This window comes from Python bivittatus, unplaced genomic scaffold, assembly GCF_059951505.1.
Source record: "Python bivittatus isolate LINGU-HERP-01145 unplaced genomic scaffold, Pbiv_v1 ctg000350_np1212, whole genome shotgun sequence".
Lineage (NCBI taxonomy): Eukaryota > Metazoa > Chordata > Lepidosauria > Squamata > Pythonidae > Python > Python bivittatus.
Genome location: NW_028277074.1, coordinates 414,288 through 440,608, shown reverse-complemented (window position 1 = coordinate 440,608; position 26,321 = coordinate 414,288). Strand labels below are relative to the sequence as shown.

Here is a 26,321-nt window from a genome sequence, read left to right as displayed (position 1 = left end):
GCAGAAGTGCTGAATCTGGACAGGGAGAAACAGACTCAGATTGAATGCCTCTAAGATGGAGTGGCTTTGGATTTGTAGGCCTAATGAGAAATGCCATCTTTGACTCTGAATGGAGTTATACTTCCCCCTTCAGAGTTTGTAAGGAATTTGGATGTCCTCCGAGACTCACAGCTTTTGCTTTAGAAGCAGGTAACAGCTACAAGTGCTTTTGCACAGGTACATCTTGTGTGCCGCATTACAGTGATTCCTGAATCATGAGACCCTTCTCATAGTCATTCAAGCTCTAGTCATTTCTTGACTTCTGGGGAAGCAATGCTGAACTGAAGACAATGACTGCAGCAGAATGAGGAGCTGGTAAACAGACCGGCTTCTCAGAATTTGTCTTGGACAAGGAGAGGACTCAGGATAGCCCACACACACTCCATACAGCAGCTCCTCATGAGGAGATTGTAAGACAGTGGTCTCCAGTGGTTTAGAGCTCTAGGAGCCAAGGGATTCTCCCAAGCTGTGGTTGGCACCTTTCAAAAGGACATGGGTTTGCATACTTCCTTAATCACTTCTGGAAATTGCTTGTTAACATTTGTTTGGATATTAAGAACCTTTAGAAAGACAAGTTTCATTATACTGAGTGAGTTTCCTTCAATCCTTGGCGAAAGAAGTTTTATGCAAGTTTAAGTATTTAAAAAAATTCTTATTTTGGAATAAACAGCAAAAGAGTGATTAGAACATTGATTTTGGAAAGTTATAAATGGACTAAGGGGCCAGATAGATTTGAAGTAAGATTTTGAAATTAGTTACAGGAATCCTTTCTGAGGGTTGTTTAGAAATATGTGCGTGTGTGTGTGTGTGTGTATAGATGGAGGGAGGGAGGGAGGGAAGTGGATTTTAAAATGACAGGCCACAAGAATGATATGGAAAAAGATGTTACACTGGATTTACGAATGAAACCAGATGATGTCTTAACAATTAAAAGAGCTATACAAATAACAAACCAGAAGAATGACTTGGATGACTTTCTTATTTTGGATTTACAAAAGAGATGTGTTAACGTTTTGAAGGAGCTTCTGAGATGAGACAAAGAGAAAATGAAAAGAAATCAAATTCTGGGATACTGTTTTAAGAGATCAAAGATCAAGATTGTTAAAAGCAAAGGAAAGGAATATAATGTTGGTTTATTTGATCAAGATTAAAATAGATATATTGTTTCTGGGCACTTTTATTGGATTTTTGTTGACCACGACCAAATGATGAGGCTTTAAAGATTTGTTTATTTTATAAGAGATAGATATGGAAAGAAGGATTTTGTTGCAGTTGTAAAGAAACTGATAAGTACTTTTTACTGTGTTAAAAGTAAAGGAAACGAATATAGAGTAGGTTTATTTGAGGTTGAAATATGTATGTTGTTCTTTCTGGTAACTCTTAACAGACTTAAAGGACTGAATGACCAGGCTTTAAGAATTTGTTTATAGATAAGAGATGAAATATGAGAAGAAAAGATCTTTTGTGGTAGTATCTGAGAAGGTGATAAGTCACTGAAATTGTTTTACTTGTGATGAGGGGGAAGTCATTTTTTCCTATATTTCTCCTTTTTCTTTCAAATTCTTTTTTATTTTTTTCTCTGCACTTTTTTTTTTTACTTTTTAATATTTTTATTAGTTTTTTATCTATCTTATACTTTAAGATAGATAATACTTTAATAATTTTTTTAATTAAAAAAAGGCCCTAGTCACTTCCGGTTTGAACTGCTGTAATGAACTGTACAAGGGGCTGCTCTTGAAGAACATTTAGAATGTATAACTGGAATACAGTGTGTCTGCCTGGGCATTGATGGGTTTAACCCACTACTTAGGGACCTGCATTGGTTACTGGGGCTGATTGAACAGGATAACCATTTAAGGTGCTCGTTATCCTTTTCAAAGCTCTATATGGCTCCAAACCTAGTTATCTGAGGGACGGCCTTCTCCTGTATTCATATGCCTGTACTACAAGATTGAATAGGATGAACTTCCTCCACGTCCTGTCCCTTTGTCATTGCCATCTGACAAGCCCTCAAAAGTGGGCTTTCTCAATAGCTGCCCCCATTCTTTGAAACCACTTTCCTGGATACATTTCATCAGCCTTGTCCCTCCTGAGGTTTAAGAAAGCTATTAAGACCTATATGTTCCGTCTAGCATAGGAGGAGGGGATTCCTTATTTGGTATTTTGGTTGCTAGTGCCTGAAGTTAGCCTGTTGTTGTTGTTGTTGTTACTATCATCGTTGTTTCTCACTGGTTCTTTTATGTATAATGTGTTCTTTTCTCTCTTCTCTTGTATTTTATAATAGGATTGTTAGCTGCCTGAAGCTTTTCAGGATTGGGTGGCATACAAATAAAGTACATAAATAAATATTGGACCTTGTGAAGCCTTTTTGTTTTGTTGTGAAAACTATTTATCACTTCCATTTAAAACTAAATTGGTAGAAACAGAAAGGAACATTGGCTCTGTGGGAATGAATCTGAAATGTAACAGATTCAAAACAATTTTCTCTATCATTATTTATTTATTTATTTATTTATTTATCATATTTATATTATTTATATAAACTTAATATGTTCATAGATCCTAAGTCATAATTTAGCATTCAGGTATGGTTTGAAATGAATTTTGCTTATAGAAAACTATTTTATATTTCTGAAAATAAAAAAGGATTCCCCCACCACCACCACCAAATGTTCTTCACATGAGAAGTTTGATTGCCCAGTTGCTTACAACAGTCTCTTGTTCTACAGCTATGAAACTACCGTTTTTTAACTAATGGTTCTCTGCCTTCCCTTTTGATTTACTTCATTATTTTTAACTTTTTTTTATTGTATTCCAGTTGGGGTAAAGTAGTAATGTTGCTAAAATATCACAATGCAAATCAACAGTTCAAAACAGTATTGGAAACAATGCACACAAACAACAGATCATACAGTAATAGCTATATGAAATATTTAATGTAACATTTCACAGTTAATTAAAAGTATTTCTAGTTTGTGTTAGGTTTCCAAATAGCCAAACAAAAACTAAAACTGGATATTTGCATAATTTTTCTTTCTTTTTGTAAAACCATAGTCCTACTTCATACAGAAATCATTGTTGATGGCATGGGTGAATTCTAACAGTAAAGTACCAACTTTGCTCTTTTTGGTCATCTAGAACTCTGCATTGGCAGAGTCTAGTCTATTTTCTAGTCATTCTTTGAATAGGTCCTCTTCACTCTTTAGACTAGAATTTAAGAACAAAAGAAATATAGACAATAACCATGGGGAATTTTGTAATATGGCATTTTTAACTTTTTTAAAAATAGTTTCTATAATAAAAAGACTAAACATCTCTTCCTAAATTAATCACACAGATTAAATAAAATGCAATGGAAAATCAGACTTTATTTATGCTTGTTTGGAGAGCACCTCCCTATTCTATCTGGCAGACATTTTTTAGTTCATTCATTTTCATTACTAACATCTCTGTACCTCTCTAACTTCCAATGGCTCAGAGTGGCATATGCATTTTGAAGCTGAATAGGATTTGAAAAGCAGTAATGAGAGCCATGGAAAATGTGCTTTTAGGGAGAGAAACCTTACCATGTATATCTTTAGGCGATTCTAAGATACTTAGTTGTATCCAGGTTATAATCTTTTGAAATTGAAACAAATCATGTAAAGGAAATTGGAATATCCAATTCATGTATGAATGACTTGTCCTAAAGTTGTATCTAGTCCTTGGCCTAGTTGCAAAAGGCCTTTGCAAATAAGTTCAGAACTCTGACAAATAGTCTTTAAATTCCCTAAACTTAACCCAGTAGTCAAAGAGGAAAAGGAGAACAGTATGAGAATGAATGTCAGAAAGAAAGAAAGGGGGAAAAATAAAAAAAGTAGCAACAAGAATGAAACAATAGATTTATCCTGGCCAATTGTGGCTCTGCCCCCACCTACCACTCTAGATTTTGCCTTATTCTTAGATTGTATTGTTTCCTAAGAAGTTCTTTCTATTCCATTCCAACTGCAGGTAGATTATTTTAAAGAACAGATAAATTTGCATCTAAATTGATTAATTAGTGTGGTCCTGTATGTTCTTGTATAGCCTTTTTTTATTCCCCAACCCAATTTACAGCTGTTCCCCCTCCAATTCTATTCCCCTTTCCACTACTAAATTAAATAGGGGGTTAATTAAAAGAAGAATATATGATTTGCAAAGAAGAACTATTGCATATAAGGAATACAAATCAGGGTTTTGTTCCTTCATAAGAAAAGTAAAATAACCTAACCTTTCTAACCCTACTTTAAAAAAAATGCTTTGACATACCAAAGTTTAGCATTTAACAATGTTAAATTCACCAAAAACAGACCTGCAAGCTAGTAGGAAATAATGCCATATGACAAACCCTGACCTTAAGATTCCTACTACACCCACAGATGATGCCTTAAAATTATTTTTTCTAAAAAAATGCTGAACTCTTGCAAAATAATGGCATTTTTATGAAATACGTTTGTGTTGCCATATAAAAAGTTTTATACGTACTTGAGATGACACGTAGGATTTTAACACTATTGCTGTTGTATTACTATTAATGTACTACTAGTGGTAGTAATAATAATAGTATCACAATATTATTTGGTGCCTCACATGCCATCATGTGAGATTGTGTAATGATGTCTACCATCTGAAAACATTGTGATGTCATATGTATTCTTACTAGCCCTTTTCAGTTCTGTTGGAAGAGCAAACTGCCATTTTCCTAGGTAGAAAGGGAAAACCTTTGGAGGAACTTGTTACTGTACTCTTATTTAGTATTAGAAATAATATATAGTTACTAAAGTCAATCAGTTGTGGGCAAGTGATAAAGGTTTGTTTCCAAGTGATTAGAAGACAGCTCATATAGTTTAATTTTTAGGACAGAATGAAGTTTGTGAATTTAATGAAAGAGTGTAGAATTAGAAGGCTGAACAAATATGAAAAACAATATGTAGATTATTATAGGTATCTAAGCTTAGCAAATTAAACTGAAGTCTTCAGAAGACAAAAGATAAAAACATTGTGTTTTAATGGGACATTGTGCGTTAATTAATTTTTGATACCTTCTAATGAATCTTTCATCACAACCATACTACAAATTCCCATACTTAAAAGTTCATTTCAGAACCCAATGACTTCTATGGAAATTAGCTAAATTAGTCTGTTATAGAAAATACAGTTGTTTTGTGGCATGGTTAAACTCTGGTCCATAAACATTTGTCACAGTAAATTAGTCTTTGTATCACTTTATGGTCTGCTACTGTCATAGTGATGCTCAGAGTTTTCATTTAGTTGGGGAAATATTTAGAAACAATATCAATAGGACTTGAATTTCTCATTAGGCTTAGCTGGACCAAAATAAATGGAAGTAGGGGAAAGTAAATTACAAATTTAAGTAGACCAGGAAAATAGCCTTATAGTATGCAAAGACTACTAGGTGCAAGAATTTTCCTGATGTACAGTTAGTCAGTACTGTCAGACTTTATGAAGACATGAGAAACTTTTAAGGAAATATTTATCTAAGCCTAAATTGTTAATCCCAGCCACTTTCTGATTTAAAACTCAATATCACTTGCTGCCCTCCTTTTCCTAAGGAAAAGAGAAGAAAATATACTAATCTGAGATACTATATTAATGGATGGTAGATTAATATACTCAAATAATTCAGTAAAAGGTAATTTTATGTGTATCAAGTAAGTTCAGATATGTTTGCACCCTTGCTTAGTTAGTATTAAGTGCAGCTGAAAGAATTGAACTAGCTGGAAATGTGCCAATCTTGACCAGTCAGGGATCTCAAGTTCTAACAAACGTTACCTCAGAAGTCCCTCTTTTATGTACCTGTAGGGTGTGGCACATGCTCAGGTGTCACAAAGCAATCTTGTTCCATAATTGCTGGCAAAAAAAAGTCCAGCCAACCCAACCAGCTCGCTTTTTGATGGAATTGTCAGTTATCAGCTGAGAGCAGAGTAGCTGTAGCCTGTGCTAGCCTGATTTTTGGTAGCAAATAAGAATTAAGGTGTCTTTTTTTTTTTTTTTGGCTGCCCTCTGTTTGGATTTTTTTTAATGAAAATGAAGTTATGTCAATTGATTTCACTGACTATAGTGCAGATGCCTCTGCTTACCATTTTCATCCCTTTTTGTGGATTTTATCTCAAAAGTTAAATTTTCCAGCCTATTATGCTCCCCCACTATACCCAGATTATACAGGGTTACATATACTTGTTTATGTTTTGTACATTTTTAAACTTTTAATTCTAAGCTTTCTAGAGTCTTGGGTGTTGGGCGGCCTATAAATTGAATGAATGAATGAAATACTTTTGATACAGCAAAAATTTTCTTAGAAACAGTAATCCTGACACACAGAGACTGCCTTACCTATTCAAAACAATTTATTGGAGTGTTTTCTGTGCTTTCTCCTTAGAACCCTAGCCCAATTCATGGACCTTTGCTTGTCAACAGTGATTTAAGCTCTTTTATTCTCAGGTTGCTCTTCTGCCTTTGCATTTCCTGTTGGTCTTTAGGTGTACTTTCTCCACTTATAAGTCGCCGCTACTTCCCAGTATTAGGAAGGGGAATTCCTGTTGTATGATGTAGCCCTTCTTTTTATGTTCAGTGGAATTTCTTTGTTCAGTTTTTTTTTCTTCTTTTTTGTATTGGCAGGCGAAATCTTACAAAATTGTCCCTCATCTTCAGTCATATGCTTGCAGAAATAAAGGCAATCTTCCCTAATGCCCAGTTCCAGGGTGATAACTTTCGCATCACAAAAGCAGATGCTGCAGAATTCTGGAAGAAATTCTTTGGAGAAAAGTAAGTATCAGCTATATCAGTATAGAAGGTAGTATGGTTGCTAGTGGTTATTTCTCTTGAACACCCTTATTATTTTTTATTTTTATTTACTCCATTCATGTAAATTGTATAATGTCATCACACAAATGAGATAAATTATTTGCAGTGAATTACAAATGGAATAAATACAAGAAATAAAGAAATACAACAAATAAATCCCTGCAGTGGTACACTTTCATATTCAGTGGAGATTGCTGAAAAACAGACATCTCCCCTCCCCGGTTAAAATGGACATTTTTGGTAATATTTTGCAAAGATTGGTTGATGCAAGCCATACTTGATAGCTTCTCAAGAATTGCTAATATGAAGCAGACTTAGTACTGTAAAAGCCTATGGGTTGAAGTTGTTTTACAACACAATGTAACTGCCCAAAGAAACACCCGAAACCTATTGCTTGTGAAAGCTCCTTTAATCAACAAACCTGATTTCCTTATATCGTATCTTTGAAGCTGTATTTGTTATAAAAAGTTAGTTTGAAAATGCTTTTTTTTTTTCATGCATTACTTGGGCCACTCCAATCAAACAAACTCTCAATACTTTACAGTAATCAGACTATACAAAATATTAAATACCTCTAATCCAATTAGCAGTGTATATTTCGGTATATATGAAAAAGAGCTCTGATATTCAATCGTATTTCAATTCTTTTATCTTATTAGGTTGTTTTGTCAAGTGATACTTCTTTATAAAAAAAAACAGCATTGAAAACTGACTCCTTGAATCTGTATGAGAAATATATGTAATTGACAGCTGCAGAACCAATATTCAGGGATTAGAGCAACTTTGTGTGATATATAATAGACAGGAAAATAAGTGTTTTTATTGTTACTAAATGAAGACAATGAAGAACATATAAATGAATTGTTTATTGTATTTAATTACAAGTGTTTATACATCATGTGTAGTTTACCAAAGGATTTACCTGGCTATGATGCAAATGTTGATATAGCAACTTGGCAATAGGTAGTAAAATCACAATAAGTGTATGAATTAAGTGAAAAACTCACTAAGAAGATATTGCCATTAACAACAGAATCTTGTGTAACAACTGTAATGTGACAGCAGTGTTATTTATAAATTTTAGAATAGTATATTTAAAAGCAATCATTTATTGAGAAGATTTTAAGGAGGAAAGGTTAGTTACAGTGAGAAGGAAGTATGAATAATTATCACTTGGTGGGAATCAAAACATGATAAAGCAGCAAAAAATAACAGGGAGAAACAACAAAAGACTTTGGCTCAAAGCAACACAAAATAAAAGTCAATCAATAGTAACAAAAGCAGAGTCATAAAATCAAAAATTAAAAGGAGCAGTTAATAGCAAATTACAACCATGTTTTCACCAGAGAATGGAGCAAATGTGTCTCCTTAGGGCATTCTGAATGTTTAGTCAATGAGTTAGTATAATGCCAAGCCTCATATGTCATTAATTTACTAATATAGTTAAAATAAAATAATACACACACACATACATATATAGTTAAATGTCATGCTAACACAAATATTAAATGTTGGAGTATGCACAGCATCTTGGCTGATGTAACTTGTCAGGGTGGGTGTGGCCCCATTCAGGGAGATACTTAATACCTTCCTTGAGGGGGGATCATTTTTCCTCTAGCTTAAATAAGTTAGTTAAAAGACCATTTAGAAAAAAGAGCAACAACTTTCTCTGATAAGGAAGATCTGGTCTTAAATTTACCACATCTGCCGAAGATAAATGAGAAGACAATGGCCTTGCAAATCCAGACACATCTGAAAGATAAATATGTAACTATTTTAACAGGGGTCCCAACCAGGAAATGGGAATAGAATTGCTTTGGTTTGTTAGTGGATAACCTCTGCCAGGAATTGCATGTGAAGTATATGCTTTTGCTAGCTTTGCTTGAACTTCTCAATGGCTTTTAGTAACATTGGCTGTGCTATTCTGAAATAAATGTAGGATTGAGGCTTGGAGGCACTGTTTTGCAATAAATCCATTTCTTTCTATCAGTTGTTTCCAGAAAGTGATGCTATACACTACTCTTTGACACCTTGGCTATTTGCCCATGATGTCCTACAGTACAGGTTTCCATCTTTTCTACTATGCTGTAGAGGTATTTCTGCTTTCTGGAACAAGGAACTACCAATATCCTAGTAGTCTCCAAGTATATTGCTCCTTGCCATCTAACTTTCAAATTAATTCTTTGGTTCTTGAATAAGTTCATTAATGGGCTTGATAAAGGTGAACAAGCTGAAATTAATCCAGGTAAGACAGAGGTGCTGTTAGTAGGTAAGCAAACAGGCTATAGAAATACAGGTGAAACTCGAAAAATTAGAATATCGTGCAAATGTTCATTTATGTCAGTAAGGCAACTCAAAAGGTGAAACCAATATATGAGATAGACGCATTACATGCAAAGCGAGATATGTCAAGGCTTACTTTGGTATAATCGTGATGATTATGGCGTACAACTTATGAAAACCCCAAATTCACAATCTCAGAAAATTAGAATATTACATGACATCAATAACACAAGGATTGGAAATAGAACAATATCGGACCTCTGCAAAGTATAAGCATGCATATGTACTCAGTACTTGGTTTGGGCCCCTTTTGCAGCAATGACTGCCGCAGTGCGGCGTGGCATGGATGCTATCAGCCTGTGGCACTGCTGAGGTGTTATGGAAGACCAGGATGCTTCAATAGCGGCCTTCAGCTCCGCTGCATTGTTCGGTCTCATGTCCCTCATCTTTCTCTTGGCAATGCCCCATAGATTCTCTATGGGGTTCAGGTCAGGTGAGTTTGCTGGCCAATCAAGCACAGTAATCCCATGGTCATTGAACCAGGTTTTGGTACTTTTGGCAGTGTGGGCAGGTGCCAAGTCCTGCTGGAAAATGAAGTCAGCATCCCCATAAAGCTCGTCTGCGGAAGGAAGCATGAAGTGCTCCAAAATCTCCTGGTAGATGGCTGCGTTGACCCTGGACTTAATGAAGCACAGTGGACCAACACCAGCAGATGACATGGCTCCCCAAATCAACACAGACTGTGGAAACTTCACACTGGACTTCAAGCATCGTGCATTGTGTGCCTCTCCATTCTTCCTCCAGACTCTGGGTCCTTGGTTCCCATGAGATGCAAAAGTTGCTCTCATCAGAAAAGAGGACTTTGGACCACTGGGCAACAGACCAGTTCCTTTTTTCTGTAGCCCAGATAAGACGCTTCTGATGTTGTTTGTTGTTCAGGAGCGGCTTGACAAGAGGAATATGGCATTTGAAGCCCATGTCCAGGATCCGTCTGTGTGTGGTGGCTCTTGATGCACTAACTCCAGCCTCAGTCCACTCCTTGTGAAAGTCCCCAACACTTTTGAATGGCCTTTTCCTGACAATCCTCTCCAGGCTGCGGTCATCCCTGCTGCTTGTGCACCTTTTTCTACCATACTTTTCCCTTCCACATAACCTTCTATTGATGTGCTTTGATACAGCACTTTGGGAACATCCAACTTCTTTTGCAATTACCTTTTGGGGCTTTCCCTCCTTATGGAAGGTGTCAATGATGGTTTTCTGCACAACTGTCAGGTCAGCAATCTTTCCCATGCTTGTGATTCCTACTGAACCAGCCTGAGAGAGCATTTAAAGGCTCAGGAACCCTTTGCAGGTGTTATGGATTCATTAGCTGATTAGAGTGGGACACTTTGAGCCTAGAATATTGAACCTTTTCACACTATTCTAATTTTCTGAGATTGTGAATTTGGGGTTTTCATAAGCTGTACGCCGTAATCATCACAATTATACCAAAGTAAGGCTTGACATATCTCGCTTTGCATGTAATGCGTCTATCTCATATATTGGTTTCACCTTTTGAGTTGCCTTACTGACATAAATGAACATTTGCACGATATTCTAATTTTTCGAGTTTCACCTGTAGGAATCAGATTATCCTGAATGGAATTGCAGTTCTTCTGAAAGAATTAGTTTGAAGCCTAGAAGCATTTGTGGGCCCTCAGCAATGTCCAGATTTCCAGGTGGCAGCAGTGGCAAGGAAGGTTCTCTTTATCTAGTTTTAGGGCTTGGGTGGAGAACAGACCACATTGTAGGTCATATTTATGAAGAAATACTGAAAATTAAAAAGGGCTCACAAAATTTTTAGCACCACCCTCCAAGCTGTAACACAATTTCGGGGGACCAGCATAAATTCCCATAAGCTCTTCCATAGAAGGGTTTGATTTATTTTTTAGTATGGGAATCTCGAATGTTGAACGTTTTAAGACCAAACTATTTTTCGTAACACATTTAATAAACTCTTCTGCTGGATAATTTGTTTATTGCAGCAGAAATTTATTAGCAATATAAATTTATTAAATAAATGTTACACTAGTAAATAGACTTTTTAACTTCCAGATTTAGTGAGGATTAGCATTCATTCAACATTAGGATGAGCTGTGATAGTGATTATTCACTCCTTTTTAAATGCTTATAAAACTTTGAAGGACAATTTTGTATTGGAAAGAAGGCAAAAACCTACTTTGCAGTTCTCTGAGAAACTTGCAGCATTTCCAAATGATTTTGATGGCTACTAATAGTAATCAAATGTATAGATTACTATTAGTAGTAGTATTGTAGGGTATTATGATAAGTAGAATAGTTTTTTAAGGTGAGAAATATAGTCTATAATATAATGTGAGCTGATGTATAACATTTCCCTTCTCTTCTGCATTGTGAATTCTTCATACTAGATCAAGGTATAATGGGATTATTGCGAACCAGAGTTCCTACATTCCATATCACTGCATTAGAAGTTCTGTAGATTGCATAAAACGTATAGGCATACAGTTTCAAACTACCTTAAAACCCTAGTTTTTGTTTCTGAATCAAGGCGAACCCCTACTAACCAAATCATGTTGTTGTTGTTGTTTAGTCGTTAAGTCGTGTCCGACTCTTCGTGACCCCATGAACCATATTGCGCCAGGCCTTCCTGTCCTTCACTGCCTCCCTGAGTTTGCTCAGTTTCGTGCTCATTGCTTCAGTGATGCTATCTAACCATCTCATCCTCTGCCGTCCCCTTCTCCTTTGGCCTTCCATCTTTCCCAGCATCAGGGTCTTCTCCAAAGAGATCTCTCTTTGCATTAGGTGACCAAAGTATCTGAGCTTGAGCTTCATTATCGATCCTTCCAATGAGCAATCAGGGTTGATTTCCTTTAAGATTGACTGGTTTGACCTCCTAGCAGTCCAGGGGACTCTTAAGAGTCTTCTCCAGCACCACAGTTCAAAGGCATCAATTCTTCGGCTCTCAGCCTTCTTGATGGTCCAGCTCTCACAGCCATACATTACTACTGGAAAAACCATAGCTTTGACTATGCGGATCTTTGTCGGCAAGGTGACGTCTCTGCTTTTTAATATGCTATCTAGGCTTGCCATAGCTTTCCTCCCAAGGAACAAGCGTCTTTTAATTTCATGGCTACAGTCTCCATCTGCGGTGATCTTGGAGCCCAAATAAATGAAGTCTGTTACTGCTTCCATTTCTACCCCTTCTATTTGCCAGGAATTGATGGGTCCGGATGCCATGATCTTAGTTTTTTTAATGTTGAGTTTCAAGCCAGCTTTTGCACTCTCCTCTTTCACCCTCATCAAGAGGCTCTTTAGTTCTTCTTCGCTTTCTGCCATTAGGGTGGTATCGTCCACATATCTGAGGTTGTTGATGATTCTCCCTGCAATCTTAATTCCGGCTTGTGATTCTTCCAGCCTGGCATTTCTCATGATGTACTCTGCATATAGGTTAAATAAGCAGGGTGACAGGATACAGCCTTGTCGTACACCTTTCCCTATTTTGAACCAATCGGTTGTTCCATGACCAGTTCTAACTGTTGCTTCTTGGCCCGCATACAGATTTTTCAGGAGACAGGTAAGGTGGTCTGGTACTCCCATCTCTTTAAGAATTTGCCACAGTTTGTTGTGATCCACACAATCAAGGCTTTTGCATAGTCAATGAAGCAGAAGTAGATATTTTTCTGGAACTCTTGTGCTTTCTCCATGATCCAGCGAATGTTGGCGATTTGATCTCTAGTTCCTCTGCCTCTTCGAAACCCAGCTTGTACATCCGGTAGTTCTCGGTTCATGTATTGCTGAAGCCTAGCTTGTAGGATTTTGAGCATAACCTTGCTAGCATGTGAAATGAGTGAAATTGTGCGATAGTTTGAGCATTCTTTGGCATTGCCCTTCTTTGGAATTGGAACATAAACTGACCTTTTCCAATCCCGTGGCCACTGTTGCGTTTTCCAAACTTGCTGGCATATTGAGTGCAGCACTTTAACACCATCATCTTTTAGTATTTTAAATAACTCAGCTGGAATACTGTCATCTCCACTAGCCTTGTTGTTAGCAATGCTTCCTAAGGCCCACTTGACTTCACTCTCTAGGATGTCTGGCTCAAGGTCAGTGATCACACCAGCGTGGACATCAGGGACATTAAGATCTTTCTTGTATAGTTCTTCTGTGTATTCTCGCCACCTCTTCTTAATCTCTTCTGCTTCTATTAGGTCCCTGCCTTTTTTGTCCTTTATCATGCCCATCTTTGCACTAAACGTTCCTTTCATATCTCCAATTTTCTTGTAGAGATCTCTAGTCTTCCCCATTCTATTGTTTTCCTCAATTTCTTTGCATTGTTCATTTAAGAAGGCCTTCTTATCTCTCCTTGCTATTCTCTGGAAATCTGCATTCAGTTGCTTATATCTTTCCCTTTCACCCTTGCTTTTCGCATTCCTTCTTTCCACAGCTATTTGTAAAGCCTCATCAGACAGCCATTTTGCTTTCTTGCATTTCTTTTTCTTTGGGATGGTTTTAGTTGCTGCCTCCTGTACAATGTTACGGACCTCCGTCCATAGTTCTTCAGGTACTCTGTTTACCAAATCTAATCCTCTAAATCTATTCAACACCTTCACTGTGTACTCACAAGGAATATGATCTAAGTCATACCTGAGTGGTCTAGTGGTTTTCCCTATATTCTTCAATTTAAGCCTAAATTTTGCAGTAAGAAGCTCATGATCTGAGCCACAGTCAGCTCCTGGTCTTGTTTTTGCTGTCTGTATAGAGCTTCTCCATCTTTGGCTGCAAAGTATATAATCAATCTGGTTTCGATATTGACCATCTGGTGATGTCCATGTGTAGAGTCGTCTCTTGTGTTGTTGGAAAAGAGTGTTTGCTATGACTAGCTTGTTCTCTTGACAGAACTCTATTAGCCTTTGCCCTGCTTCATTTTGTACTCCAAGGCCAAACTTGCCTGTTATTCCGATTACTCCTTGACTTCCTACTTTAGCATTCCAATCCCCTATGATGAAAAGGACATCTTTTTTTGGTGCTAGTTCTAGAAGGTGTTGTAGGTCTTCATAGAAGCGGTCAACGTCAGCTTCTTCAGCATCAGTGGTTGGGGCATAGACTTGGATGACTGTGATATTGAATGGTTTGCCTTGGATACGCACTGAGATCATTCTGTCGTTTTTGAGGTTGTACCCCATTACTGCCTTTCCCACTCTTTTATTGACTATGAGTGCAACTCCATTTCTTCTAAGGGTTTCTTGCCCACAGTAGTAGATATAATGGTCACCCGAATTAAATTCACCCATTCCCGTCCATTTCAGTTCACTGATTCCCAAGATGTCGATGTTCAATCTTGTCATCTCATGTTTGACCACATCCAGCTTGCCTTGGTTCATAGATCTTACATTCCAGGTACCTATACAATATTGTTCTTTACAGCATCGGACCTTCTTTTCGGTTCCAGATACATCCACAGCTGAACGTCCGTTCGGCTTTGGCCCAGCTGCTTCACTCTTTCTGGAGCTACTTGGAATTGCCCTCCGCTCTTCCCCAGTAGCATATTGGACACCTTCCGACCTGAGGGGCTCATCTTCCGGCGTCATATCTTTTAGCCTTTTAACATTGTCCATGGGGTTTTCTTGGCAAGGATACTGGAGTGGGTTGCCATTTCCTTCTCCAGTGGACCACATTTTGTCAGAACTCTCTGTCATGACCTGTCCGTCTTGGGTGGCCCTGCACGGTATAGCTCATGGCTTCACTGAGTTACGCAAGCCCCTTCGCCACGACAAGGCAGTGATCCATGAAGGGGGAAATCATGTTATATACATATAAAAATAAATCAGTTTAATTTTGACTTAATTATTGGGGGAGTCACGCTATAGGCTGAATATTGTATATTGTGTTATGTCTAAAATTTTCACTACTTTGGACTTTCAGAGTTTTGTTTTTGTATTGGTGTCTAATACTGGAAAGTTTGGTTGCACTTTGAGATTGTCTAATATTTACTATAAGAGAAATCAAGGACACTGACAAATCAGTAAAGCTTGTTAGTGCAAAGAGCAGATTGTGTATATTTAGTTATCAGTTTATGCTCAAAGACTTTAGCTAATTTAACTATATGTTTTAGATGATGTAATTCAATCCAGTTTTCATATTTACTCACAACTACGGTAGTACTGTTAACTGTTAACAAAATTGTTAAAGTTTTGGACTAGAATTCTTTAGGTATCTTTGGACCAGTCACACACTCTCAGCCCAACCTACCTTATAGCATTATTGTTAAGAACATGTGAGGAGGAGGCCCTTGAATGAGTGGTGGGATAGAAACCTAATAAATAGACTGGGTGCACTCAGGCTCCCTCTCAGTCAGAAAGCTCACTGACACAGCTCAGTCTACCTCATGGATTTGTTGTGAGGATAACATTGGATGCATCCTTGAGCTTCTGAAGGAATGGGTATATAGAAACAGAGAAAAATATGTATTTTCTGAATATATTTGAATCTTCTAAAAATACACTCTAGACTTATTGCTCTGTCAGTGTGCTTTCATAAAGTATTTTTAAGGATGTGTTACTGTATTTGCTTGCGATATGTAGCCATAGCTGTCCAAATCTGTTTTCTGTAGTAAGTTCTTTAAAAGACTGAGGAATTAAGATCTGGACCTAAAAACCTTTGTAAGATAGTTTCTAAGGATTGGCTTAAAAATTAGCATGATTTACAAAGCACTAGGCATACTGGTTACTATTAGAAACTTTGTTTGAGATACTAAGATGCTTTTTAGGTTTCACAGGATGAGTAACAGGTGAGAGAAGAGTTTGTTTTCCAACTACAAGATCATGACAGTCACTGGGAGTTAGGTGGCATTTAATAAGTTATCATCATTGTTATTATTATTAAATACTGGAGTAATGAAGGTTGCCCCAAACATGGGGAAAGAAAAATTGGGAGTTGTAAGTGTCAGAACCTGTATATCCAGGCAGGAAAGGAAGAGAACAAATCAAGGGAGCCAGTAAGCAGATGGAAAACAGGGAGAAGGCAAAATTTAGATCTACTGACTGGCAGAGATGAAGAGAGGAAAAGAATTCTCAGTGGCAGTGCATCTTTAAAAACAAGGAGAACACAGCTTTTATGGAGTGGGACTGAGAGATAGAGTGATGCAGGGCCAGGATGTAGGGGTTTGATGAAATAGGCATGTGCAAATCTTTTGGAAGAAGTACTTCACAGTATATGGAAACATGTACAGAGCACCTCTCTTTGAATTGTTAAAGCATGTGTGGTTGGGCTTTTTTTTCATATAAAGACAGCAGGAAGAACAGTTTGTGAAGTATGCAGTTTTGGGAAAAGATTTTGCTGTGCATTTACATGGATGCAGACAGCTGGGAGTAGCTTATGAAACAGCAACAGAAATCTGAGAAAACATGGCTGCTTTAATGATTTGAAGAGAGATGCTTCATTTTATTTATTTACTTACTTACTTACTTACTTACTTACTTACTTCCATACATTGTGAAGCATCTTTCTGAGGATTTGCAGAGCCCTCTGACAGACCACTTCTGGATCATTTTATGATGTTCAACATCATGTCCAAAATGTTGGTTTTCATTTGAACTTTACGGGGAAATTTATCTTATTTTGATATTAAAGGAATGTGGTGGAGTGTCAAAAGAGACTTGGTAAACAGGAAGAATTGTTCCGATTTGGTGAAGTCTACAATAAGTTGGGGTATAACAAATGAGATTACTTCTTATTTTTGGAATCAAATAAAATGAGCTTAATTCACCAACTATCTTTCTTAAAGCTACAGGTAGTCCTCGCCTAACAATGGTAATTGGACTGGGAACTCCATTGCTAAGCAACGCAGTTGTATAGTGTGATGTCACGTGACCATGACGACTTATGGTGGCAGTTGCAGCAGTCCCAGTTGCCATCATTAGGCAAATTCCATGCAGTTGCAGCATCCTGCAATCATATGATCACCATTTGCGACCTCCTGCTGGCTTCCTCGTTGACTTTATTTGTTGGAAGCTGGCAGTGAAGGTCGCAAATGATGATCATGTGACAATGGGACACTGCAATGTCATAATTCTGAGCCAATTGCCAAGCACCTGAATCATGAACATATGATCTTGGGGATGCTGTGATGGCTGCAACTACAAGGACCTGTCATAAGTCCCGCTCGTTCAGTGCCATCGTAACTTTGGGTGATCACTGAATAAGTGGTTCCACGAGGACACTCTGTACTTAAAAATGGTGCCTTATCTAGCATATATATTTTGTTTCCTTATGCTAGGACCATAGTGCCTTGGAAAGTATTTCGACAATGTCTTCATGAGGTGCATCAGATTAGCTCTGGCCTGGAAGCAATGGCTTTGAAGTCTACTATTGATCTAACTTGCAATGACTACATTTCAGTTTTTGAATTTGATATCTTCACAAGATTATTTCAGGTAATTTAGTTAAGCTGAAGTAATATTGAACATAGCTTTTATTTGAATATAGCTGGATTTTGCATTTCTAGGCAAAGGTGTTGAAGGATTTTGTATTTATTTTTTTCCTGTCCATTTTTCCTGGTAGGTGGTGTTGTAAATCCAGGATCCTATTTCTTTTTAGTAAATATGATATGTTTTAAGTTTGTCATAGTAGAGGTGAGACAATTAACACTGTATTACTAATTCTGTAGATAGCATAAAACTTGAAAAGACAGACATACAAATTTTAAAATGACTGGTTAGAATAATGAATTCATATTAAGAAAACTTGGGTTTGAATTTTAACTCTATCTTGGTTCAGACATAATTATCTTGGCTTAATAAATCATGATTTATTAAGTTACACATTAATCACATATCCCGTCTCTTCATGAGCTGTTTTCATTTCTTATTTTTAATTACTCTAACTTTTTATGTCAAAACGTGAAATTGGTTTAAGTTAGGCATGATATAAGTGTTAAGGGGTGAAGGGCAGACTGATGAAAGCAGCAGATGACAGAAGCCCTGCTCCTTTTCTAAGTGTGTTATGATATCACACATGTTTTATCATTCTAATAAAAGCAGAAAGATCTTATAGATTCCATTAGTTTTTGCTTTAAAATGGGTTTGTTTCAAGCTTGAACTGTTTCCAGTAACTTGGGATAGCTATTCAGATTCTTAATGCTTTGCATGCTTCTAAACTAGTTTTTTAAGCTGAACATTACATTACAATGAGCCTTATCTTTCATTGTAACTTACATGACTGTTAGCATGATAGCAAGTATTACAGAAAATATTTTCTTTATCCTTAGAGGATAGTGAAGTGAAAATACGGTAATATATTAAGTATATACATATAAATATATATTTTTATATATTTCATTTGTGTTTAGCCTTGGGGTTCAATATTAAGAAACTGGAACTTCTTAGCTGTGACTCATCCTGGATACATGGCATTTCTGACTTACGATGAAGTTAAAGCACGGTTACAGAAATACAGCACCAAACCAGGAAGGTAATGAACTCAATACTTCTTGTCAATTTGTTCCATTAGATTATGGAAGTTTGCCACTAGTCATATTTCTGGATGGCTAGCAAATTTCATAATTTAATGACATGGGACTGCAAACAGACACCTTGCAGTAAGAGATTATTTCATTCAAGGGGATTGGGAGGAAATTATTCAAAATAATAGTGACTATCCTCATGAAGCATACCTAGACAGGAAGGGAAACTTGACTGTATTTAGCTTAGAGTCTGCTGAGAGCAGCTAAAGATCTACAACAAGAAAATGATTTGTATTGTCTTCATTTCTGAACCGTGATGATAGGAAAACTAGCGACATGGTGAGCCATGTCAAAAGAAAAGAACTTAAAATAACAGCCATGGTAGATGGGTGTTGGGGGAACTGACAGTGTAGTAGAACTAATTGCGAATAGAGAACAAGCCATCTTTTTAATTTTTATAACACACTCTTAGTCAATAAGCCACAGTTAAGTTGTAGCTTGGCACTGGATCTGACCACAACTATATTAAGAAATACTTAGGTTTGCACAAAGCACTACATGAAATTTTGTTTATCCACTTTTTAATCAAATTGGAAATATAACTGTACATGTAGACTACACGAATTATTTATACCACTTCCTCCTTTTCCTTCATTAACTATAGCATTGTCCTTTGTTTTACAGCTACATTTTTAGATTAAGTTGCACTCGACTTGGGCAATGGGCTATTGGTTATGTCACTGGAGATGGAAATATTTTACAGACCATACCTCACAATAAGCCTTTATTTCAAGCTCTAATTGATGGTAGCCGGGAAGGATTGTGAGTATAAATTATTATTATTTTATATACTGAAGACTTAGTTTGCTAACACATAAGGTGCAAGTAAAAGTATGTTTGATCTAATTTGATTATCATAATTGTGAAGTTTAGTTTCCTTTTTCATACCTCCTCAAATAAATGTAACTTTAGTTTTCCCTTAAAGCATTAAACTATGAGAACTTTTCTTGTGTTCCAGAGTAGGGCAAATAGAGCTAGAATGAGGGCAGCTGTGAAGTGAAATCCGTGGTGGAAAGTGAGGTGCAGTTAGCAGAGAGTACATATGGCAAGACATTAAGAATGCAGATCTTTCAGTGAAGAACAGGCAGTTCTGGAAGGCAATTTTCAGCAAGAGATACTTATATGGTTCTCTTTTAATGACCACTCTTTCAGCGACTGTTCAAACTTGTAACAGCACTGAATGAATGGTAGTTACAACTGGTCCTTGAAGTTTCAGCTGGTGCAGCATCCCACAGTCATGTGATCCTGATCCAGGCACTTGGCAACCAGTTCAGATTTCCAACCATTGCAGTAACCTGCAGTCATGTAATCATGATTTGTGACCTTCCCTGCAAGCTTCCCACAAGCAAAGTCAATGGAGAAGCCAGCAGTAAGTCGCGATCACATGAGGTCCTTGCTTAACAATCCGTGTGGTCCTCACTTAATGACCGCAACTGGGGACTGCTGGGACTGCTGTTGCTAGGCGACATGATCATGTGATGTTGCACTTTACGTCCACATTGCTTAGCGAGGAAAATACTGATCCCAATTACCATTGTTAACTGAGGACTACTTGTAATGGAAAAGACAAAAACTTTCAAACTCATTAGCTAAGTATTCAATAAGTATATAAATGAAGAACAAAACATTATTTACTTGCATTTCAGCTATCTTTACCCAGATGGACGAAGTTATAATCCTGATCTGACAGGACTATGTGAACCTATTCCACATGACCACATAAAAGTTACACAGGTATGCTGTATGTTATTCAGTTGGAGTGAATATGTATATGTATAAAACATTCAATTCTAATTTTTTAGAAAAAAATATTTATTAAAACTTTGTGTTAAAGGATATTCAAACCAACATGAGAAACAAGAAGGCAAGTTAGTTGAAAAGGATGAGAAAGGAGAGGTTTGTAGAAGGCATTCTGAAAAGAACCTAAGAGCCTTAAATATATTAATATGTATACAATTAAATATATTTAAACATAGCTTAATATGTATTGTGTCCCCAGATGACAAAAGGTCTGCATGGCTGATAGCAATCAGCATGGCTGTGGTGATGAAGGGTTTTGGGGGCAGCAGTTCAACATATCTGGCAGGAGCGTGAAAAGCTTGAGTATGATTTAAAACACGGGTTTGACAGGACTAACCATGCCAAAAAGAGACTTGCCAAGAACATTGCGGATATCTTTATGTATCATCATAAGTAGATCACTTTAATGAATTAGCTATTCCTATGGAGAAGATTAGCCACTGCTAGTTTTCATTTCAAAAGGAAATTAACCATGACAAAGAGACAGGTAGATTTTTATTTTTTATTGTTTAATTTGTTTGAGTGTTTTTCCTCTTCTCTTTTCTTTTCCTGGTTTTACCCCTTTTTTAAAGTTTAAGGATTGTTCTATTTAACTTTGTTTTAGAGTATTTTGGTATTTTTACCTACATTTTGTATTTTTTCCCTTAAATTTCAATAAGTAAATTTATTTCAAAAATGGCAAGGAGATAGCAACCAATCTTTGTTTAAAATTCTAAGGGAAAAAGTCTAACAAAACGTATTTCAAGCAGTTGCAGTTTATGCTGCTGGTTAAGACATTGTATCACCACCAATATGACGATTGTATTACAAAAAAAACCCTACTTATTTAAGTGATACCAAAGGCAATATGTATCAGAAAAATATAATGCATTTCTAAAAGGGCTGATGTATTAGTTTAGCATAAACTGCAAAAAGTATTTGGGCTTTTTGAAACCCGAATTAATCTATTAGGGTACAGATTTTAATGAACTAGTGTCTTTTTATCATTAACAGATATAGTTGTTGATAGGCTCTGGGGTGGGATTGTAAAGAGAATAGTTGAATTGTTGCCATTTTTTTTCCTCTGACTCTCTGCTTAAAATTCTGCCCCTACTGGTAATGTTTGAATACAACTAAAAATGCTTCATTATTCTGATTAAGTATATTCTTGTGCAACAGTTTTGTGTCAGAACAACCATTTTAGTTAAGGTGCCACAAGGTTGTGTGGGTGATTTTTTATGGTTGTTTATGAGTTATGGAATTTTCATTTAAATATTTTTACATTTATTAGTTTGAAAAACTATAACACGTATATTTTATCATATGAATGTCCTCAATAATAGTTTGTCTCACTGGTACAGTGGTACCTCAGGATACGAACTTAATCCGTTCCGTGACTCTGGTTGCAACTCGAGTTGGTCTCAAGTCGAGGTAAAGTTTCCCATAAGGTTCAATGTAAATACGGTTAATCCGTTCCGCCCTCCGAATTTGGTCGCAACCCGAGGCAAATTTCCCCATAGGGTTCAATGTAAATCCGGTTAATCCGTGCCGCCCTCCGCCCGAATTTGGTCGCAACCCGAGGCAATTTTCTCTTCAGAGCCTTACTCCCGCCAAGCCTGCTCTGCATTTTCTTTGGAGCCATGCTAACACACACACCAAAAACCTTCGCAAAACACTGCAAAACACACCACAAGCCTCACCGAACGTCTCCTTGCTACCGCGACCTCACCCACAGGAAGCCGCGACTGCGTGGCAGCAGGGAAAATGGCTGCGGATCCGGTTCGTAAGTAGAGGCAAGTTCATAACCCAAGGTAAATTTTTCCTGCCAAAACTGGTTGTAACCCGAAATGTTCGCTAGTAGAGGTGTTCGTATCCCGAGGTACCACTGTATATGTTATAGCTTAGAAGTTATAATCCGAATGACAAGCCAAGTAGCTCTTATATTATAGTTTCCAGAGGCTCTTCATTGCAGTTATTCCTTTTCAGGAACAATATGAATTATATTGTGAAATGGGTTCCACATTCCAGCTTTGTAAAATTTGTGCTGAAAATGACAAAGATGTGAAGATTGAACCTTGTGGACATCTGATGTGTACATCTTGCTTGACAGCATGGCAGGTAACTGTCTTTCTGTAACCAAATTCATAGACATGTTATTTTTCTACTTTTCACTCTTTTTTGTACTGATACTTTTACGAATGTTTTAAAGATACCAATTGTAGGAATAAATCTTGAAATGATACTTTGTTCATATGCAGGGAGATAACATGGCATCTTGCAAAATATTGTAAGCATAAAACACTTTTATATTCCTTATCTGGAAAATGCAGTGTATCAATAGATAGTTAGCAAGAAGATCAAGAAAGCTCTGTACTAATAAACCTGGGTGCTAAATTTAACATATCCAGTTGTCAAGTTTTATGTAATTTAATTCCCTTTTCCTTTTCAGTAAATCTGCTTAAAGAAGGCTCTGAATTGCTTTTTGTTTGTAAGTGGCTGTCAAGTGTTTGACTCTTGTAAGAGCAAAGGGACATAACTGGCCTTCTGTAAACTGGGAATAGGTTAAAAAAAAAAAGTGTCTTTGGGAAAGAAAAGTCTTCCCAAACAGGTGAGACAAAATTCAGCCAGCAGCATAATCTCCCACCTAAGATGAATATTCAGTCACTAAGAATATTTTGTCTGCAACATTGACTTGTAACTTCTGAAGTCAGTTAATCAGAAGAATTAACTATTTATACTGGTGAGAGAGGCTACATGAATGATAGGAATTCCTTAAAAAAAAAATCCCTTTCCATTTATTCATTGATGGGGATTCTCTTTCCTGGGAGCAGTTGTGAAAACAATATAGAATTAGAAGCACAGCATCATAAAACTTTTCTGGAACACAGCAGTGGGAATGAAGACTCAGATTTTAATGAAACAAAAATGTTTAATTTCCAGTTAAGCTGTAAACTTTAGCAAGTGACCTCTAAGTAAATGGAGTATTAGGTTTTCCTTTCACTAACAGTCATTTCCTTTAAAACAAATTTCATTGCATATTTAACTTCTGTATAATTAACAAGCTGATGAAGGGAACATACTGTAGCAGTTCAGTTACTACTTGCCAGTAGTTAGTGTTTAATTGCTGTCATAATGGCTCATTAGAGATGCCTTAGGAGAGAGTGCTAGTACTTTTTTCTCATAATAAAGCATCTGTTTTACTTAATAAAATAAGGTACTCCAATCCTCTGTGAATACAAAATCACATTTGTGGGATATTTTATGCTGAAGGTCAATCAGTTCTTGTGCATATAGGGTATCCTTTATTTTAAAGGCACTGAAATAAAAGTAAAACTAAATAAGGTAAAATGAAATGAGTTTTTTCTCCAAAGCAAAGGTTTCTTACTGCTTTCCACTTATAGATTAATATAGCAATTAATTATGTATTTTTTATTTTTATACGATTTTGCATAGATTCATAGCTTACCTTAAAGCCTAAAGCAGAGGTCTTTGAATAAATTGACACCTTTTCTATAGCAAGCATTTTTAAATCTGACAGCTACCTGCCTGAAGCCCAAACTGAGTTACATAGGTTGGAGCTTGTACGTACTTTTCCTTTTGATTTTAGAAGCATTGTTTATGCTTCTGCAGTTCAGTTCAACAGAACAGACAAAAGTAACCCATTTGTATAAGCTTATATTAGTTATAGCAGGGTTAGTGATGTCCACCAATTTTTCAGCTGACCGGGTCCAATTAATGTTTAACTCTCAGTAGAAAGAATTTTGAAAACCTTCATTCGCATTATAATATTTAATAAGGCTTAGGTACGCGGTGGCGCAGCGGCTTAATGACGCTGAAAGTTGCCAGCCAGAAATGGCTGACGCTTCGGTGGTTCGAGTCCAGCCTTCGCGCTAAACAGGGTGAGCTCCTGTTTCCTCCCCAGCTCCTGTCAACCCAACAGGTCGAAAACTCACGTGAGTAGATAAATGGGTACTCTCACTCCGGTGGGAGGAAAAATGCTGGCGGCGCCTTGCACGGGAGTCGGGAGCAGCTGCCGGTAAGCGCGAAACCGCGCCCGCCCGAAAAAGGGTGCGAAGCAACGGAAACCCCGCCTCCTGCGCTCGCCAGCTGGGCTCTGCTCTAGGAAGGAGGCTCTGGCAAACCACTTCCGAAACAATTGCCTTGAAAACTGCAAAGGACTCGTCCAAAGCAGTCACTGCAGGGTCAGTAATGACTGAGTGCAGACCAAAAAAAAAAACAACAACATAATTTATATATTTAAAATATAAAAGTATATAATTTATGTATTTAGAGTGATGGTATGAATACATAAGAAGGATGGACAATGACTATTCTGATTTGAGATTTTAGAATTTGACCTCAGCTTAGTCCTTAATAATATAAAAGATTATACTTCTAACCCCCAAACTTTTCACTATATTAGCTGTAGTTCTGCTGTTCTGAAAATCAAATGAGTTTAATCATTTATAAAACAATATTGGTTATAAAGCCACTGTGATGTGATCATTCAACAAAGAAGATCTAGGTTTGCACCCTCATTCAGCTATGAAATTCACTTGGTAACTTTTGATGAGTTGCTACAATCTACCTGTTTCATAAGATTACCAATTTCTCAATGTAAATGAGATGTACTAAAATTGATGAAAAGGCATGACTTTATCTTATTCATGTAAAATATGCTGAAGATAAGAAAAAGTGGTAGTCTGTCCAACTGCCCTTAGTCTTCCCCAACATGGTACGTAACAGAAAATTGCTGGCACTGATATTCATTTGATTTTTTTAGTTTCCTTGGTACATATAAATACATGCATGTGTTTGTGTCTGCGCATGTGCGTGTTTTGCAAAGTACTATTAATCTGGTTTTCATTACCTTAAGATCCCCCTATGTAGCAAAATAATGCTAAATAGTTCTCAACAATTAAACATTTTTGTTTTTCATAATTCAGGAATCTGATGGGCAGGGATGTCCTTTTTGTCGTTGTGAAATCAAAGGAACTGAACCCATAATTGTAGACCCCTTTGATCCCAGAGATGAAAACACAAGGTGCTGCAGCATTTTGGATAGCTTTGGTATTCCTATGCTCGACTTAGATGATGATGATGACAGAGAAGAGTCTTTGATGATGAATCGATTAGCTTCTGTGCGAAAGGTATTTCTTTTTTCCTGAAATATGTAATGTTTTTGTAGTTTGCAGATATAGTTTCCACATTCATTAAATAATTTTCCATTTGTTTAATATATGCTAAATTACTTTTGGTAAACATTAACACATTTATTATGCAGTATAATAAAGATGGAGTAGTAAGCTAGATCATATAATTGTATATTCATTGGCTATAAACTGATTTTTCTCTCCTTATTTTATTTCATTTCTTGGAGACTGTTTTGGGAAATAAGATCCTTTCTGCATTATTACAGGGAACTATTTAGCTCAGCAGCTTATTTCTAACTGAACCATACAAGTCCTTCCATAAGAAAAATGTGGACACATCATTATTTTCTATGTTGTTTTCTATCTAAAACCAGCTGTCAGAGACAGATTCACTCTGATATTCCATTAATTATCATAGCTAGTCACAGCTGAAGGTAAATTTCTAAAATAGAACAGTGAGCTGTGTCCATCCAGATGTTGCTGAACTACAATTCCTAGTATCCCTGATATTGTAGTATGCTGGCATCTGCGGGGCCAGGGGTTCTCTGCAACCCTATTTTGTCATGAATTCATATATGCATGCTATTTATAGCTGAAGATATTATTTCCATAACTGATTATGAATGTACTACTAATATATTTCAAGCTGTTTTGAGTGTTCTGGGCATAGAACAATACATTCT

The 26,321-nt window shown here is 36.8% G+C and overlaps 1 protein-coding gene across 3 annotated transcripts in view; it reads left to right on the top strand.

The window, feature by feature from the left end:
- CBLB (Cbl proto-oncogene B) overlaps window positions 1–26,321 on the top strand; it is a 91,038-nt gene that overhangs the window by 40,346 nt on the left and 24,371 nt on the right. For all 3 annotated transcript variants that reach the window (XR_015796734.1, XM_088144470.1, XM_088144471.1), the window contains 7 exons: window positions 6,697–6,843; window positions 17,462–17,618; window positions 18,533–18,654; window positions 19,331–19,468; window positions 20,353–20,440; window positions 22,472–22,603; window positions 25,432–25,635. Coding sequence is in view for 2 of the 3 variants with exons in the window: in XM_088144470.1 (XP_088000596.1) it covers window positions 6,697–6,843; window positions 17,462–17,618; window positions 18,533–18,654; window positions 19,331–19,468; window positions 20,353–20,440; window positions 22,472–22,603; window positions 25,432–25,635 (988 nt within the window). In the remaining variant the exon portion in view is untranslated. The remainder of the gene's footprint in view (window positions 1–6,696; window positions 6,844–17,461; window positions 17,619–18,532; window positions 18,655–19,330; window positions 19,469–20,352; window positions 20,441–22,471; window positions 22,604–25,431; window positions 25,636–26,321) is intronic.